The following is a 19,369-nucleotide window of genomic DNA, read 5'->3' on the forward strand; positions in this document are numbered from 1 at the left end:
TAAACTATGTGAATGTTTTGTCAGCATGTATGCACACTGGGTGCAATGCTTGGTACCTGTAAAGGCAAGAAAAGGGAGTCGGGTCCTTGGCCTTTCAGTTACAAGTGGTTGTTACAGTCACCATGTGGGTGGGGGAATTGAACTTGCAAGGCTGTTAATCATTGGCCAGTCATCTTTCCAACCCCTCAGAGAATCTGCTGAATCAAAAGTGCAGTTTCCTAAGCTTGAGAAGGAATCTGCTTACTGAATGCTGAGAGCATCTCCTATTCCAATTATCAACCCTTTTCCCCAAACTCCTCACTCTTCTTTGATTCAGGATCTTGTTATGTGGCCTGCCTGTTTCTCTGGCTGAGAGAGCTGGGGCAGAACCAGACCCGCTGGACTCTCCCTGGGGTTGAGCGGGATGGCGAGTGTGAAGACTCTGACACGGTGTCCTGTCATGTGTGTGTGTCCCCGTCTTCAGGGAGAAACACACTGAGTCTAGAGTCTGTCAAAGCAGTTAATGGTATCAAGCAGGGACTTATATAGGGTTGGGATGGGTGAAGGCAGAATAAGGAGAAATAATATTTTGCCACACTAGCAGTGGCTGGGTGGAGGCAGGTCTCCAAACTCTAGCTAGGCTCAGGAAGTTACACTAGGTCTCACACCAAATCAAATTAGGCTCAGGAAATTACACTGGGCCTCGTGCAGCCCAACATCTCCCCCTTTTGTTTTTGTCATGACAATGGAAGACATGGTCCCTGTCTTAGGTCGTCTCCCATATGGAGATTTTACCCATCGCTGAGTACCATGTACCTCATTTATGAAAAACCCTCTCCATGACCTGCCTTTGGTTGTCCCAGCCTGTCTGAGATCTTACCCGTCACTGGTCAAGTGGAGGGTGAAGGAGGGGCGTTTATGTGAGGATTACGAGGGCCCCAGACTCCTGAGTGGCCAGCCTATGATAGTATACCTCGACCTGATGTAATTCAACAGCCTCCAATCTTTGGTAGATAAATTGTGTGATCTTATTGAACACACAAGACCCAACAGTAAGAAGAACAAAGAAAAGGAAGGGTCCGAGCAGGGGAAGGAAACAGGGTAAGAATCCATGAAAGCCCATCCACGTGGGGTTGTCCTGAAGGTCTCGCCATCTCTTCTCTAGGTCTCATCAGGGTAAGCGACAACACCCATGTCTTGGATTGTTTCTGGGGAAGAAGCAGAAAGGCACTCCTCAGGTGGGACTCATCATCCTCATGGGGTAAATAAGATCTCTAGCCGGCACCCAGATGGGCCTCTGTTCATTTTGAGGGAAGACACATCCAAACCCTCTTCCTGCATTGAGGAGTGGGTTTGGTCCTCTTCAGACTCCAGTCAAGGGGTCCCTCCATTTGACCCAGACAGAACTGTAGGTAACTGATGAAGACCAATGTTTTTGAAAAGGAGACAGATATTTATCTTCTCTAGAGAAATTTAGAATATTTAAAGTCAATAATGCCTTTCTTAATTGATCATGTTGGTGCAGGGACTCCCTTTTTGCTTTTCTAATTGAGACTTGAGTGTTTGATTGTACCCTTCCATGATGGCCTGTCCCCTTGGATTATACGGAATGCCAGTGAAATGAGAAATTTTACAGGTTTGTAGAAAGTCTATAAAGGCCTTATCGATAAAGCATGTGTTGACCAAATTTTCTGTCCCACCAGGCCCCATAGCTGTAAAGTCCCAACGAAGCGCACACAGGGTCTACATTAATCATAAACTGGCCTATTAGCTCAGGCTTTTTATTAACTCTTATAACTTATATTAGCCCATAATTCTTGTCTGTGTTAGCCATGTGGCTTGGTACCTTTTTTGGCAAGGCAGTCACATCTTGCTTCCTCTGTGCCTGGGTGATGACTGCAGACTGACACTTCCCTCTTCTCAGAATTCTCGTTGCCCCACCTGTACTTTCTACCTGGCTATTGGCCAATCAGCGTTTATTTAAAATACAAGTGACAGGGTACAGACCATTGTTTCACAGAAGCATGGGCCATTATCTGTTTTAATTTGGCTAGGTAAGCCAAGGATGGCAAAGCACTGTAGCATATGGCTAATAGCGTGTTTGGATTCTCTTGCATGTGCGAAGACTCGGGAGAAGGTATTCACTGAAAGAAAAACGTATTTAAGCTTTCCGAATGGAGTATAATATGTAACAACAGTCTACCAAAGATGGTTAGAATGAAGCCCCTAGGATTGCTCCCCACCTTTTGGAGGGGAGGAACCTGGAGGAAAGGCTGAGTGAGCTGGTAAGCAGATGCCCTCTATGGCCTCTGCACCAGCTCCTGACTCCAGATTCTAGCCCTACTTGAGTGTCCAGCCTGGTCTACAATCTGGTAGTAGCCAGAGAAAGTGGTTATGAGTGACAAACGGAAAACCCAAAAATACAAGAAAAAAAAGCTCCTTCAAAAGTTGAAAGAACAAAGCGAATCCAGAACAAGGAGTATTTAAGGTGGGGCTCTCCAGACCTGCTCCACCTATCTTTCTCTTCTCAGAACTGAGGACTGTAAAACAGCCTGAAAAGATTGATAATAGAAATATTCTTCAGGCAACACAGTCTGCTCCAAAGCAACATTCTATAAAGAAAATATTGGATAAAGAGAAAAAATTTGTGCAGCCCACAGTGTCCTCAGGGAAAGTGAGCTGATCTGCTGTTACTCATAGGACTGAGCAGATGGCCCAAAGTCTCCCCTGCCACGAGAGAGCCATTCACAAGAGTTACTGATGAGAATGGACCCAAGAGTGGTGCCTGCCAAGCAGAGGAAGCCAGGTCTGACAAGGTTACTCGTCTGCAAGACTTTTTGTGATGATGATGTTTTTATTGCATGTGGACCTGAAAAATACCATTGTGTCCAAGATGACTGTCCTGTATCATAGCGAATGCCGTGTCCTGAAGTCATCTTATTCGAGTCTCAGCTGCTGAGTACTCTGTATCCAAAAGCCCAGAGCCCTCTCGCCGCAGCAAGTCCCCTGCTTCAGAGAAGCCTGTGGCCTGGTTGTCCAGTGGCCTCAGTCCTAGACGTGGCCATCTGCAGTTGGTGTTTCATGTCTCCGGCTTCTACCCAAAGCCTGTGTGGTGATGTGGATGCAGGGTGAGCAGGAACAAAATAGTCCTCAGAAGTGACATCCTGCCCAATGCTGATGAGACATGGTATCTCCGAGCAACCCTGGATGTGGAGGCTGGAAAAGAGGCTGGCCTGGCCTGCTGGGTGAAACATAGCAGTCTAGGAGGGTAGGATATCATCCTCTATTGGGGTGGCAGACATCCACCCATGGGTTTTTCATCGTGGCAGTGCTAGCAGTACTACTAGGTATTGTGACCTACACCAAGAAGCGCTGATCCTATCTAGACATCCTGTAGGTCTTCCTTACACCTGCCTTTCCTGAGACACAGACTTTCTGGCTTCTAGGACTTCAATCCTGGTTGGCTGAGAACTGAGGAGGATAAAAGAAGTGAAGAGAAACCAGCGCAACATTTATTACAGGAAACTGGTGTGCCGTTTCTCCCTCTGTGGCTCTGGAAGTATCCTGGGCTTCCTAAGGGTGCCAGGCATTAGGCCAGTTACCATCTGGGTTAACATTTACAGGTAACAGGTGTGCCGTTTCTCCCTCTGTGGCTCTGGAAGAAGCTACCTCCCCTCGGAATCCTGAAGCAACCACTTCTCCTAATGCTCCCTCCCTGATCTGAATTGGGGGAAAAAAGAGACTCCCCTATAGGGCAGGTCCCTCTGGCAGCAAAGCGGCGGGGCAGAGAGTGCTGGAAAGGGGTTTATGGGGGATCTGGAGGTCAAGGACCCCTTGAGGGCCAAGGGGCGCTATAAAAGGGGTCTAGGGGCAGGTACACTGAACTAGGTTCCAAAGCAGGTTTTTGTTTAGTAAAGAACTGCCCCATTTTTAATGGGGGTACACTCACCCACAGACTGATTGGCCCATCAGCAATTCTTCCGTTCTTCACACAATGGAACTTCTTCACATTGAACCAAGTTCCTCACATTGGACACCAATCCGCCGGGTTCTCTGACAGAAACGGGCGGGGGGTGGGCAGAGCCAGACCCGCTGGACTCTCCCTGGGGCTGAGCATGATAGTGAGTGTTGTGACTCAGCCCTCCCTCCTGTACACCAGGGAGAAACACCCACTGAGTCTGGAGTCTGTCAAAGCAGGATCTCATTTAATGGTATCAAGCAGGGCCTTATATAGGGTTGGGATAGGTTAAGGTGGAGTAAGAAACAAGGGCCAATAATATTCTGCCACGATAGAGGTAGCTGGGTGGAGGCGGGTCTAGGTTGGGTAGTCAGAGACAGGTCTCCAAACTCTAGCTAAGCTCAGAAGTTACACTAGGCCTCACACCAACTCAAGTTAGGCTCAGGAAATTACACTGGGCCTCATGTGACCCAACAGTGGCCAAGGCTGATAGTAAACTCAAGATCTTCAGTACAGGTGCTCTACCACTGAGCCACACCCCAGCCCCTCAATGGGGGATTCTAGGCAGGGGCTCTACCACTGAGCCACACCCCAGTCCCTCACTGGGGTTTTTTTGAACAGGGTTTCTCTGTAGTTTTGGAGCCTGTCCTGGAACTAGCTCTTGTAGACTAGGCTGGCCTCGAACCACAGAGATCCGCCTGCCTCTGCCTCCCAAGTGCTGGGACTAACGGCATGCGCTGCCACCACCTGGCTATTTCATTTTCATGCAATTGTACTCTGACATGCTGCTGTTTATTTTCCCTGTTCTGGAAAATAACTACAGAATCGTTTAGGAGCACCTGGTCATTGTTAAATGTGGGGAGAGTGTATAGGCATGGTCTTATCCTTGACACTGGTTGGCAATCTATGGCCCTGAGGCCAGCAAAATGCCTAGGAATTTATGTGAAATGCATGTTCTTAGGTCCTTCCTAGGCCTGTAGGCTAGGAATCTGGGTATGTGGAATGCAGGTGGGGGCACCCATCTGTGTGTGAACAAGCCTACCTGGTGATTCTAATGCAACCCAGTTTGGAGTTGTGAGCTCTGGGACCCTGCCATCTGTCACTGGCCTTCCTTATCTCTGTTGTGGTCAGCTAACAGCTTAGGTTTGCACTCTAGAGTGATATAGCACTAAACTTGGAGTCTGCAGGAAGGTGCAGTCAATTCCTTCTCCCACCAAGCGAAACAGAAGAACCTCACAGTCTCTCTGAGAACAAACACCGGGTGCCTTTTCCTAGGGCAGTTGTGGGAACTAGGAACTTCTTTCTGTTTGGTTATTTTTGAGACATGGTCATAGCCCTGGCTGTCCTGGAACTATGTATCCCAGGCTGGCCTCCATCTCACAGAGACCCACGTGTCTCTGCCTCTTAAATGCTGGGATTAAAGACACATGCCACCATGCCCAACCCAGACGGCACTGATGGCCCAAAAGAATGATTCCATCCAAGCCCTGCTTGCTGAATTGGTTGAGTTTTTTGGGGTTAGTTACAGAAGCACAAAAAACCCATGGGCTACACCAGCAAGTCCAAGTCTTAGCATTTGGGAACCCGGGGAGGAAGGGCCTTGGTGAGGATCCTGAAGACTCCTGAGCTTTTTGAGTCTCTCCCCACATGGAACGATGTCAATAGGCTGAGTGTCAGGCGGCTGCTCTGTATCAAGACAGTGATGGTCAGGAAACAGCCACATGGTGCTTGTGATGATTCTAAGAGAGCTTTCTGTGATGAAGGATGTCTGTCCTTCAAATGTGGAGTTGGGGATGTCTCTAGCAGCCCCTCCATTGGTCTGGAGTAGTGTGGTCCTGAGCTGGGCCGGACTTGGCCTCCTAGCAGCAGTAGGTGCAGGGGACTGCCAATGAGCTGCTTGCCTGTCCTTGTGTATACTGTCCACCTTCCAGGAAGTCTTTTGGCCTGGGACTGATGTGTTGCCTTCAGCATTTGCGAAAGGGTTGCCTCAGTAAGGGACAGAGAGGGTTATGTCACCGTTTACAAGGAAGATCCTGTTTGCTCCTGCAGGCCCTTTTGGACTCCTCGATTACCACGTTACTGTCTAAATAAACATTCAGCAGGAAGACCCTTAGGGACAAGAACTGCATGTGCGTGTGTGTTGTTTTCATTACTTTTGTTATTTTTAAGACAAGGTCTCTATGTAGTCAAGGCTGGCCTCAAATTCATTTTGTAGCTCAGGCTGGCCAGGAACTCATAAACTTCATTGTTTCAGCCTCCTAGATGCTGGGATTTCAGGCGTGACTGCAATGCCTGGCTGGAGTCATTACTTTCTCCACAGTGGGTACCTGACTTGTAGAACCACAACATCTTGAGCTTTACTTGTCTGTTTCTATTTCCTGTTGTCAGGTGTGTGTGTGTGTGTGTGTGTAGGAGCACATGGCTTCATACTGCCTATGGGATGGCTCCCTCTTACTGTACCTTGTCTTAGTTACTTTTCTGTTGTTATAACAAAAACCATGACCAAGGCAACTTACAGAAGCAGCATTTGATTGGAGTCTATGGTTTCAGAGGGGGTTTGTGACGATCATGGTGGGGAGCATTGCAGCAGGCTGGAAGGAGCGGTGCTGGAGCAGTAGTGACACAACCATGAGGCAGAGAGGGCTGGCTGGGAATGGCTTGGGCTTTTGAAATCTCAAAGCCCACCACAGTGACATGCCTCCTTCAATAAGGCTATACCTTCCAATCCTTCCCAGATAGTTCCATCAACTGAGGACCAAGTATTTAAATATATGAGCCTGTGGGGGCCACTCTCATTCGGTCCACTGTACCTGCTTGCCCTGTGTCTGCTTAGCTCTTCTACGGTGGCTCTAATGCTCTTGGGGTAGGGAGGTCTCTGGAGAGGAGAAGCCTGCGAGTCCCTTAGACTTCCATGTCATTAGAAGGTATTCCCAGCATTGGAAGTGAGCACTCACAAAATCTCTGCTGCGGAGGACATTTATTTGTGCATGCCAGGTGGGTGGGGTACCACCGAGCTGTGTTCCCCCAATCCCTCACTGGGGGATTCTAAGTAAGCATTCTACCTGAGCTACACTTCCCAGCCCATTTTCTACTTCTTGAGACAGGACTGGCCTTGAGTTCACTGTATCTATCCCAGGTTGGATTTGAGCTCATGATCTTTCCGACTGAGTGTCCCAAGAAGCTCATCTCAGAAGCAGGCAGAGCCCCAGTCATGGCTTCTGGGGGAACACTTTCCAAGTTTTTGTTGGTGGCTTCACAAAATGTTTTTGGACTGCAGGGTAATGAATCTGAAAGGAAGTCAGTGGCATTTATTGAGTGTTTTATTTTCACCAGCTATTTTCAGCTGTGCTGTGTCATTTAATTCCGAGGCACACTGCCTTCCAGCTGAGAACCCCACAGTAAAGCAATTTGTTCCAGAATGCTTAGAGCAGGGAGAGTGTGAGGTTGGTGGGGCCTGTCTCGGAGATGCTGGAGGACTGGAAGGATTCTTGCTGTGTTCTTGGCAGAGGTGGTACAGGCCTGCTGGGTGGTAAGGGCACCTCTGTCTTTGTGTGTGTGTTGAAATTGGGTCTTGCTCTATGATCAATTTGTCCTCAAAATCTGAATCCTCCTTCTCTGCTTTCTGAGTGCAGGGACTATTAGGCATGTATCACTGTGGTTACCTCTTGGAAATTCTTTTTATTACATTATCCACTTATTTATGGTTGGGGAAATACATGTGCCATGGTGCACACGCGGCAATCAAAGACCAGCTTATGGGAGCTGACTCCCAGGGATCAAACTAAGATGGTCAGATTTGGTGGCAAGTGCTTTTGCCTGCAGAGCCAGCTCACCAGCTTCCTGACCTGGCCCTTTATGTCCATTTTGCAGGTGATAAATTCTGTGCTCAGAGGTGGTCACTCACTGGCCCACATCCCTGCAGAAATATGGAGATTGGCTTCCGCCAGATGTCTCTTGTCAGAGCCTGCTTTTGCATTCCAGCTTTGGGCCTGGCTGTTTCTCATCTAGTCTGGTTTATTTCTGCCGTGCTGGGGTAGTGTCACTGAAGAAGGTATTGGTTTGCTAAGAGGGCTAAGGTCTGTCTGTGATGCTCGTACCGAAGAATTCAGAATCTCCCTTCCTGTTTCTGTCCTTACTGCTGCTAGTAGTCCACCATGACAGTGTAGCTGTCCAAAACAAACTGTTTTCATTTGTTTTGAGATAGAGTCTGAGTACGTAGCTCTGGGTAGTCTTTAGCTCAGAGGTCTCCTCCTGCCTTTGCCTTGGAGGTGCTGGATTACAGGTGTGTGCTTTTTCTTTCATTTAAATTTGATTTTGAGGGACTGGAGAATGGCTCAAATTGAGTGCTTACTGCTCTTGCAGAGGACCCACACAGTGACTCACAACTGCCTATAAATCCAATCCCAGGGTATCCAGCACCCTCTTCTGGCCTCTGTGGACTCCAGCACTCATGCAGTACACATAAACTCGATGCAGGTCCTCACACATATTCATAAAAGAAATAACATATTTTTTAAAAAGTTTGTTTTGAAAATATGAACTCGTTAAACTTTTTTTTTCTTTTTCTTTTTTAGAGACAGGGTTTCCCTGTAGTTTTAGAACCTGTCCTGGAACTAGCTCTTGCCCCTCACTGGGGGATTCTAGGCAGATGCTCTACCATTGAGCCACACCTTAGCTCCTCACTGGGGATTCTAGGCAGGTGCTCTACCACTGAGCCACACCCCAACCCCTTAAACTCCCCCCCCCCCAAAGATAGGGTTTCAATATGGAGTCCTGGCTATTCTGCCACTCCCTGTGTAGGTCAGGCTGGCTTCAAACCAACAGAAGTCTACCCTTCTCTGCCTCTGCAGTGCTTGGATTAAGGAGTTTTCCACCATACTCAAGCAGGCCCCTGAATTTAGTAAATTAACAGCTGGGGTCATAATGTGTTGTGGTTGGTGCCTCAGTAGAGATCTGTGAGGACATTTGGATTCATAGACGTGTTAGTGTGCTTTTAATGTTTGGGTTCTCTCTCTCCTTCCTCTCATGTGTGTGTGTGTGTGTGTGTGTGTGTGTGTGCGCGTGTGTGTGGGTGTCTGTGTGTGTAGATGACGCCAGAGGAGTTCAACTGGGGTGTTGGTGGTATTCTTCTGGAGTCTCCCACCTTGAAAAATTAAAAGATATTTATTTATTGTATGTTCTGTGTTTGCATGTGGATGAGAGAGGACAACTTGCAGGAGTCAGTTCTCTCCTACTTCTATGTAGATTCTGGATCAAAGTCAGTAGTCGTGTTTGGCACAGGCCTATCCTTCTGAGCCATCTTGCCAACTCTGTTATTTATTTCCTTACTTGTTGATGTACAAAAGAGCTCCACGATAGCCCGGAATGGAGTATAACAAAGGTTTATTTATCTGGGGATAAAGTCACAGAAAGGGCAGTGCTCCACAGTCCTGTGCCAGCGCTGAGAACTGGAAATGAATCCAGCAGCTGAGAGACCCATGCCCAAAGTGTGCTGGTATCTTAAAGGCTGTTGGCTGAAGGAGAGCCCACAGCACTCACCTATTTATTTATTTAAGACGGGGTTTCTCTGGGTAGTCATGGATGTCCTGGAACTCGCTCTGTAGACCAGATGGCCTCAATCTAAGAGATTTGCCTGCTTCTGCCTCCAAAGTGCTGGGATTAAAGGTGTGTGCCACCACTGCCTGACTCTTCCTTCCTTCCTTTCTACCTGCCTACCTGTGTATCAGTGTTTTGCCTGCATGTATGTATGTGCACCATGCAGAGGCCAGAAGAAGGCATCTGATCTCCTGGATTTGGAGTTAAATTGGGTTGTGACCACCATGTGTGTGCTAGGAACTGAACCTGGGTCCCCTGCAAGAACAGCAAGTGTTCTTAACTGCACAGCCATCTCTCCAGCCCCAACCAGCTCTGTTTTTGGAACATGGGCTCTCAGTATTTTTTTTTCCTTTAAATGAGAGAGTGTGTGTGTGTGTCCTTGTGAATATGTGATTGTGGATATGGAGTGTGAGTGTGTGAGTGAGCAAGCCTGTGTGCCAGCGAACAATCTCAGGTGTGTCATCTTTAGAAACACTGTTTACTTCCTTTGAGACAGGGTTGTTGTGAGATGTTTTTAGCTCTTTTAGTTTTTTTGGAGGCCCACCACCCAGTTCCCAAATAAATCACACACCGAGGCTTATTCTTAGTTATGAATGCCCAGCCTAAGCTTGGCTTGTTTCTTGCCAGCTTTTCTTAATTTAAATTATCCCGACTATCTTTTGCCTCTGAGCTTTTTCTCTCTTTTCGTATACCTTTCTTTACTTCTTTCTCCATGGCTTGCTGTGTGTCTGGGTGGCTGACCCTTGGTGTCCTCCTTTTCTTGTTCTCTTGCTCTTCTTCTTTCTTTTTCTTTTTCTTTTTTTTCTCCGAGACAGGGTTTCTCTGTAGCTTTGGTTCCTGTCTTGGAACTAGCTCTTGTAGACCAGGCTGGCCTCGAACTCACAAAGATCCTCCTACCTCTGTCTCCTGAGTGCTGGGATTGAAGGCATGCATCACCACTGCCCGACTCTCTTGCTCTTCTTTTTTCCTCCTAGATTTCTCTTTCTATTTGTATTCTCTGCCTGCAGCCCCACCTATCCTTGCTCCTTTATCTCTTTATTAGGACCATCACATGATTCAAACAGGCACAGTAACACAGATTCACAGAGTTAAACAAATGCAGCATAAACAAGAATCACACATCTGAATATAATATTTCCCAACACAGGGTTGCTCATTAACCTAAAATTGGATTATTAGGCTAGGTTAGGCCAGCTGGCCAACAATCCCAGCTATCCTCCTGTCTCTGCCTCCAGTATTGGGATTATTAGTGTATGCCATCACTCCTAGCCTGGAGTCATGGGTGCTGGGGATAAGTTAGGTCCTTGTGTGTACATGAGAAGTACTGACTGGCCTTTCCCCCAGCCTCTTTCTATATTCATATACATATATATGTGTATGCATGTATACACACACATGTTTAGCTTTTTAGTCTTAATTGTTTGGGTTGGGGTGTATGCACCAGCCACAGTATGCTTGTGGAAGTCAGGAGGACTTGAGGGAGTTGATTCCCACTTTCACCACGTAGGTCATCAAGCTTGGTGGCACCATAACCTGTTGAGCCATCTTACCAGTCCCTCTCCTTATCTTTTCAGACAGGGTCTGTGTAGCCTGGGCTGATGAAGGACTTTGCTCCTTTGTTCTCTTAAATCCTGAGGGTACTCAGGGTTACATGTGTGCATCCCCACACCTGCCTTTCCAGGGTGTTAGAGAGAAGCTAGGATGGAGGTGCCGTTTGTGCTGTTGAGATCTGCCTTTTAGGTTCTCCTGTGTGCAAAGTTCACATTCTTCTCGCGCATATGACCCTTTGGTAATCATTAGTGAGATTTCAGGCCGTGTAGAGACTGTCTTACCTTAATCTCCAGGGAAATCTTGAAATAAATAAATGCTTATTTATTTATTTATTTTTGAAAAAGCACACAACTATGATTCTAGTGCCTGGGAGCCAAGGCAGGAGATATTTATTGAGGATACACCGCTTTTGTTCCTGCCAGCCAGGGGTAAGGTAGTGAGGCCATGTCTTGAACAAATATTTCTTAATAGAGATCTCTGCTACCCCTCTGTATATTATCCTTCTTCCAGCTCTGTTCATTTTTTTGTCCCTATGTCATTTATATTACATTAGTGTTTTTAGCAGGTAGCATGCTTTGAGATTGGGCATCATGCTGTATCCCCAGACTGGCCTTAGACTTAAAGCAGGCTGTGGTTATTCTACCTCTACCTCCCAGATTCTGAGATTATAGGTATGTGCCATGAGCAGGATTTTGTTTTTATCATTTTATTTTTTGTGTAGACCAGGCTGGCCTGGAGATCAGGACCCTCCTGCCTCAGGCTCTTAGTGCTAGAATTACCAGGGTGTACCATTCTGTCCTGCCTACATCAGCCTGGTCAGTCTCTATTTCTCTCTTGCCTTAAATTCCTAACCCTCCTGCCTCTACCTCCCAAGTGCTGGAATAACAAGGCATGTACTACTGTGTGTGTTTGTCTTTTGATATCTATGGTTTAGATAAAATGTTGGCTGTTGATCTGACATTAGGGTTTCCTGGTCTTCTAAACTCATGCACCAGGGAATTATTATTTTTATTATTTTGGTTTTTTGAGACAGGATTTCTCTGTGTATTTCTGGCTGTTCTGGAACTCACTCTGTAGAGCAGGCTGACCTCGAACTCCACCTGCCTCTGCCTCCCTGAGTGCTGGGATTAAAGGCTGCACCACCATTGCCCAGCTTGCACAAGGAAGTTCTAAGAATGGACACTGTGGTGACTTGAATGGGAACGGCGCTATGCACTTGTATACTCAAATATTCGGTCCCTAGTTGGTGGAACTATTTGAGAAGGACTAGGAGGTGTGGCCTTGTTGGAAAAGTTGTGGCTTGGAGGTTTAGCTCTCTTCTGCTTCATGCTTGTAGATTGAGATATAAGCTGTTAGCTACTGCTCCAGTGTTGTGCCTGCCTGTCTACTACCATGTGCCCCAACTATGTTGGTCATAGATGTTTGGCTGGATGCTCCAGCTCGCTCCTGCAAAAGCTCCATTTTCTCTCTCTCCAAACCCCACCCTCTCAGAGAATCTCCAAAAAATCCAGTTTGACATTCTTGGTGGCAGGGAGCTGAACACTTGGTAAAGTGCTTGCCACACAGGTACAAGGACCTGAGTTTTGCCTCCCAGAACCCACATAAAAGACCAGGCATAGTGATGTTGAGGAGGCAGAGACAGGAAGGTTCCTAGATGAAGGGGGTCTCCTACTTTCCCAGCCTTGTTGAATTGATACGTTCCAGGTAAAGTAAGAGACCCCTGTCTATCATGGTTTGCTCCTAGAACTCTGACTGGGGCAGAGGGAATGGAAAAAGGATGGACATAGACGCACATACAGCTGGGGTGGGTGTGTCATGTGTGTCAACAACTTGGAACTTCGGCACAGCAGGAGGGGTTAGCTAATAGGTCTGTGGGAGAGCAGTCTCGGGTTGCAGTTGTTAGTTTTTGCACATACTGACCAATGGTTTGTAAACACTTGTACTTGAACCAGAAGAAGCTTTGCCATGCCTCTGAGCAGGAGGAAGATTTTGCTAATTCCTGTGGGCCTAAGGCATCATGTCACCAATACACATTCAGTCAGGTCTTCATCCACTTACATATTCATTCAGAGTATCCTTGGCTTCCCACAAGACCTTGTCTGGGGAAAAAAAGAGGGGACCGGAGAGATGGCTCAGCAGTTTAGAGCATTGGCTGCTCTCCCAGCAGACCCAAAGTTCAATTCTCAGCACTACACCTAATAACTGTCTGTTAACACCAGATCCAGGGCATCCAATACCCTCTTCTGGCTTCCACGGGCACTGCATGAACCTGCTACACATACATGAAGGCAAACATACATACCTATTTTAAAAGATGATGTAGATGGCAGGAAGGATAACATGTGAGACTGACTTCTGGCCTCCACACACTTGTACACAGACACGTGTTTACTGGCACCATTATGGTGGTGGTGTCTTTTTCCCTGGTGGTAATGATGTGCAGCATTTCTTTGTGTGCTTTGTGACCTCTGTACATTTTTGGAGAATTTATAACAATTTATACAATTTATAATTGTACAATTTATAAATTGTCTGTTGTTAAATTTCAAGCATTCCCTTCCTCCCTAAGTTCTCTGTAATAGTTCTCTGTGGACTTATCCATTCATACAGATGAAGCCTCCTAGTAGGGTTTCTTCTGGGTGTTGTACCCTGGGGAAGGGGGTGGGTCTGGTGTGGCTCTGTGGCTGTGGCCAGAGTCCATTTGCTGAGCCAGCACAGGATACAGGGAGGCCTTACTCCCTGAGCAGCTGTCTTTACCTGTCTTTATCTTGTCTTCCTCAGGCCCACAAACATCCCAGGTCACTGAGCAGCGGGACCTGGACCCTGGGCGAATGCAGATGCCGCAGGGGAACCCGTTGCTGCTGTCCTACACCCTGCAGGAGTTGCTGGCCAGGGACACGGTACAGGTAGAGCTCATCCCTGAGAAGAAGGGCCTGTTCCTCAAGCATGTGGAGTATGAGGTTTCCAGCCAGGTAACTGGGACTTGACAGCTTGCTTCAGGGGAGAGCCACAGACCAACCTGGGACAGGGTGGTGGGAGAGCTGTCTGGCTGGCTCTACAGTGTGACCCAACACCTGATGACACAGTTGAGCTGGTCAGACAACTTCTGAATACTTGCTGGTGCCAGAAGCTGGTTTCTAGCTCAACTGGGTCTCTATCAGGTCCATTCTTTTGAGTGAAATATTTTTTCTTATGAATCTTAATATCTCTCTGTGTCTTATCTTTTTGACAGGATCTTGCTATATAACCCTAGCTGGCTTTGAACTCACAGCAATCCTAGTGCCCTGGCCTCCTGAGTTTTCAGATTATAGGCCTGAGCTACCAGACCTGGCTTGTAGGAATTTTTTTTTTTTTTTTTTGGAGATAGGCTGGCTTTGAACTATCAGAGATCTGCCTGCCTCTGCAGATATTTCCCAAGTACTGGGATTAAAGACATTTGCTACCATGCCTAGCTACAGTCTTTTTGACTCCAGAGTTTATGCCTGTGGTGGTGTTTTCCCAGTGCTTGTTTGTAGTGTGGGAAATCCCCTGATGATTAGAACATCATCCTTGGGTAATCTGGATCCCTACCCTGCCTTCTGTTTACATGGGAGGACCAGCTCATGCCCTTCACCTCTTTGGTGATGCCACCTTCCTGCTCTCAGGCACACTAATGTCTGGGTTCATCAGCTCTGCTGTGATAGTCTTGGTGGTCCCCAGGGCTTCGCCTATCTTGGCCATTTTGTGCCTTCATCCTTTTTTTTTTTTTTTTTTTTTTTTTTCCTGGCTGTCTTGCTCCAGTTAGGATGGATTTGGGAGAGTTTTGCCAGCTGTCCTGTGATAGAGTAGTTTGTGGCTAACACTGTCTTTAGTACGTGAGGGACTTGTAGGGACAGTACAGGGCCCACACCTTTCTGAGAAAGCATGGCCCTGGCTATGCCAGGCTTAGTCTGAAAAGCAGTGGGCATCTCATCTTGGGGCAAAGGCCCAGTGTGCAGGTGTCCTTCCTGTGACAGATGACTGCCATATCTGTCTGTCCTCTGTCCTGCTTCCTTTCTTCCCTCCTACCCTCCCTCCTTGCTTTCTTCCTTCCTACCCTCCCTCTTTCCTTTCTTCCCTCCTACCCTCCCTTCTTCCTTCCTTCTTTTGAGGCAGTCTGTAACTGAGGCTAGTCTGGAAGTCCTAGGTACCCCAACTGACTCTGAGGTCTTCTCTCTGCCTTCCAAGTCTGGGGTGATAGGAATGACTCTCTGCTCTGTAAGCCAGGACTCGCAGGGCCTCTGCTCACCAGCAGTCAGACTACTTGGGCTTGCAGGGTTGAGCTGGGCCTCCTCAGGGCCTCCTCAGGGACAGCAGATCCATCTGCCACCCTGTGGTCTTACCTTGCCACAGTGGAAGCTGTGAGAACCTGGGAAGGGACTCTTAGCTGCAGTGAAGCAGCCCTTACTCCTGGGCCTGATAAACAAAATGTGGGAATTGCAGGGTTTTTTTTCCTATGATTTTTGTTTTTCCCCCTTGCTGAGATCTGTTTCCATTTCTCAGTAGTAGGGTCACAGGTGTGTGCCACCTTCCTGCTTTTTCATGGATATCTGAATTCAGGTCCTTACGCTTGTGTAGTGAGCACTGTACCTATCTGGCCATCTCCTCAGCCTCATGATTTACCTGTTAAGTGCAGAATGATTCCCATCCAAGAAGTGAAGAAGTCTCATCATGGCAAAGTGCTATCTAAATGTTATAATTTGTATTTCTATATAGAATTCTAAAACTTTTACTTTTGGCAAAAACTTGGGGAAGAGAGGATGAGGAATTTGGTAGCACTCCTGTGAGTTCTGTTGCATGGTGGGAGAAGGCAAAGAGGGCTGATGAAATGCCATGGTTGCAGGGCCTCATGACACAGGCATGGGAAAAGGCAGGAGAGTTGAACTTCAAAGTCAGCTTGGAGTACAATGTGCGGTCAAGGCTAGCCTGGGCAGCTTAGTGAGACCTGATTTCAAAAAGTAAAAAGAGGGGTGGGGATGTAGCTCAGTGGTAGAGCACCTGCCTAGAATCCCCCAGTGAGGGGCTGGGGTGTGGCTCAGTGGTAGAGCACCTGCCTAGAGTCCCTCAGTGAGGGGCTGGGGTGTGGCTCAGTGGTAGAGCACCTGCCTAGAGTCCCTCAGTGAGGGGCTGGGGTGTGGTTCAGTGGTAGAGCCCCTGCCTAGAATCCCCCAGTGAGGGTCTGGGGTGTGGCTCAGTGGTAGAGCTCCTGCCTAGAATCCCCCAGTGAGGGGCTGGGGTGTGACTCATTGGTAGAGCTCCTGCCTAGAATCCCCCAGTGAGGAGCTGGGGTGTGACTCATTGGTAGAGCTCCTGCCTAGAATCCCCCAGTGAGGAGCTGGGGTGTGACTCATTGGTAGAGCTCCTGCCTAGAAGAAATGGTGTGGTTGTTGATGTCCTGCTTGCTGTGCTCCTTTTGTTTTGTAGCGTTTCAAGTCCTCTGTGTACAGACGCTACAATGACTTTGTGGTCTTCCATGAAGTGCTGCTTCACAAGTTCCCGTACCGCATGGTGCCAGCCCTTCCGCCCAAGAGAGTACTGGGAGGTAAGACAGGGTTCAGGGAGGCCAGAGAAGTGGGAGCAAGCTGCCCTCCTAAGTGGCATGGTGCTGGGGGGGCCCCTTGTAGCCCAGGATGCTGCTGCTTATGGTCTAGGAGGGGCTTGCAACAGGGCTGCAGTATACTTGAGCTTTGGTTGTTCTGGGGTAATAGCTGTGGCTTAGTCCTGCTCTGGAGGAGAATGGCCAGCCCCAGTGTTGTCCGGCAGGGTGCTTTAGGCTGTCTATGGGATTACTAGTGTCTGACTTGCTTTTTGTAGGGTGCCAGCCATCACAGGATCTTATTTGTCAACCGCAATGACCTCAGAACCCTAGAAAAACTTGATTGATTGGCCTGTGTATTGCTTCTCTCTCCCTCCCTCCTTCTCTCCCTCTTGGTTTTTCAAGACAGGGTTTCTGGGTGTAGCCCTGGTTGGCCTGGAACTCAGAGAGTTCCATCTGCCTCTGCCACCCGAGTGCTGGGATTAAAGGCGTGAGCCACCACACCGAGCTTGTATTGCTCTTCTTGTTGCTATAACAGAATGTCTGACAAGCAGTGTGAGGAAGGATGGTACAGTCTGCAGAGCGCTTATGAGGTCGCTGGTTACATTGCATCCACAGTCAGGCAAGGAGAGGTGGAGGTCTCAGCTCTTTTTGTCACCCTCAGACCAGGGCAGAGTGTTGGTCACCGTTACGGTGTGTCTTCACCCTCCAATGAATCTTATAATAACAGAAACTTCCTCACAGACCTGTCTAGAACTGGTCTCCTAGGTGATTCCAGATCCTATCAATCAAGCTGACAGTCAGTAATCAACTGTTAAATGGGTAGGCCAATCATGGTGTTGATGCAGAAGGATCATGAGTTCCAGGCCAGTCTGAGCTATTCCAGACCCTGTCTCTACAACAGAAAAGTAAGACTTTATGCCTAGACAAGGCACAGTGACTGCCAGTTTACTTTCCCCGTTTTCCTTCCTTTCTAGTGCAATCAACTCGACACAGGGAGGAACTTGGTTGGGTTTTCTGTAGTGATCAGCTTCTACCATCCTGAACCTCCTCAGTGTGGATATAAACATGTATACATCTTATATCTGCTGGGTGGCTCAGGTTCTGGTGGCCTGCCTCCTTCCCAGCCCTCTGTGCCTCTGGGATAGCTGTGCTCCTCAGTAACCAGTGAGCTGCCAGGGAAGGACCCTTGCCTGCATCCACCAGGGCGCAGTTCCTGTGATTGACAGAACTCTAGGCAAACACTGTCACCTGACTCAGCATTTCTGAGAGCCCAGCCTTTGTGGACACTTGAAGGGCTTGGGATGGGGTGGGTATGGCTGTGGGCCTTATCTCATTATGTTTTTCTTTAGAACTTAACATTAAGACCAGGCTGTTCTGTGCCTCCTTAGTTATATGGTATTATGTGCTACCACACCTGACTTTTGGTATCTGTGTTTAAGTAACTTGGATAATCCTGGAACTCACTGAGATCACAGTCTTCCTGCCTCAGCTCCTTCAGTGCTGAAATTAAAGGTCTGTGCCACCATGCCTGCAATAATAATAATGATAATAATAATAAACTTCTACGCTATGAGTGCAGGGAAGCTGAGCTGCATCATCAGCACGATAAAGCTGTGTGCTTCTCGTGATGTTTTATCCACATTCTCCTAAGTTGCCTGTGGTGTATTGTGGCTGTGTGAAGTTACACCGGTTCCCAGACTGCTTTTTGTGTGAGCTCTGCAGTCCAGCCTGACCTCAGACACTGTAGCTCAGGCTGTGTTCCATCTTGCTATAGTCTTCTTGCCTTAGTCTCCCAAGTGCTAGGAACACAGATGTGTGTGACACCCAACCTCCCAGTGTTCTCCATTGAAACGGACAGTCTTGGCCATTCCTGCACCTATGCGTGCTTGGGGCCTTTGAGGTGGGGCTCTGCTGCCCTCTGTTCTTAGCCTCAGAAGCTGACTCTGAGCAGGGCTCTGCAGACTCCATAGTAACCCTGTACTCTCCTCCAGCCGACAGGGAGTTCATCGAGGGCCGCCGGAGGGCCCTGAAGCGCTTCATCAACCTGGTGGCACGGCATCCGCCCTTCTCAGAGGATGTGCTCCTCAAAATCTTCCTCTCTTTCAGTGGCTCAGTAAGTGTGTCCCTCAGGGTTCTGTCCTGGGTGGAATTCTGGGGCCTGAAACTCTTGCTGTATTCTATTCTTTATTCTTTGTTTGAGACCTGTTTGCACACTTAGGCTGGCCCAGCTTGGGATCACACTGGAGGCAATCCTCCTGTCTCAGCCTCCCCAGTGCTGGGAGCCCATACCTGGATCTTATTCTTTGACCCTGTGTTTTTCTTCCTGTCTCCTGGTCCTTGTTTGAATGTCCAGAGTGGATTTGTTTATGATTGACAGAGGAAGGTTTCTTTCTGTAATACAGGCTGGGCTGTTGGGGCCCAGCCTTGACAAAAATACCTCTTGCCAGGGTAGAGGTGTAGGGATTTAGAAATATAGTAAAGAATAGGAAGAGGCAAATGAAAATAATAAAACGGAGAAACATGGAATAGTATCGGGAGGGAATTCCAGTGAGTACTGAAATTTGCCCACATTTAATGTCCAACTGTTTAAAATACCCTGGCCCCAGAAGGTAGGAGTATGACAAAAACTACATTAACATAATACAAGGAAATGAACATACCAATTGAAGGTTGCAGGCTAGAGCAAAACAAGTCATGCTCATACCCTAGGCCAAAACATTCTGTAGGCA

The 19,369-nt window shown here is 47.8% G+C and overlaps 1 protein-coding gene across 3 annotated transcripts in view; it reads left to right on the top strand.

Annotated features, from left to right (window-relative positions):
* The window catches only part of Snx8 (sorting nexin 8), a 57,780-nt gene that overhangs the window by 20,996 nt on the left and 17,415 nt on the right, over nt 1-19,369 (top strand). Inside the window, exons 1-4 of one of the 3 annotated variants that reach the window (XM_057764531.1) lie at nt 7,866-7,988; nt 13,865-13,989; nt 16,526-16,643; nt 18,632-18,753. In XM_057764531.1, the coding sequence (XP_057620514.1) occupies nt 13,915-13,989; nt 16,526-16,643; nt 18,632-18,753 (315 nt within the window). In that variant the 5' untranslated portion in view covers nt 7,866-7,988; nt 13,865-13,914. Of the gene's footprint in view, nt 1-7,865; nt 7,989-13,864; nt 14,056-16,525; nt 16,644-18,631; nt 18,754-19,369 lie in introns of those variants that run through there. The other 2 variants (XM_057764530.1, XM_057764529.1) reach the window with 2 other exon arrangements.

This window comes from Chionomys nivalis, chromosome 3 (assembly GCF_950005125.1).
Source record: "Chionomys nivalis chromosome 3, mChiNiv1.1, whole genome shotgun sequence".
In the NCBI taxonomy this organism is placed as follows: Eukaryota; Metazoa; Chordata; class Mammalia; order Rodentia; family Cricetidae; genus Chionomys; species Chionomys nivalis.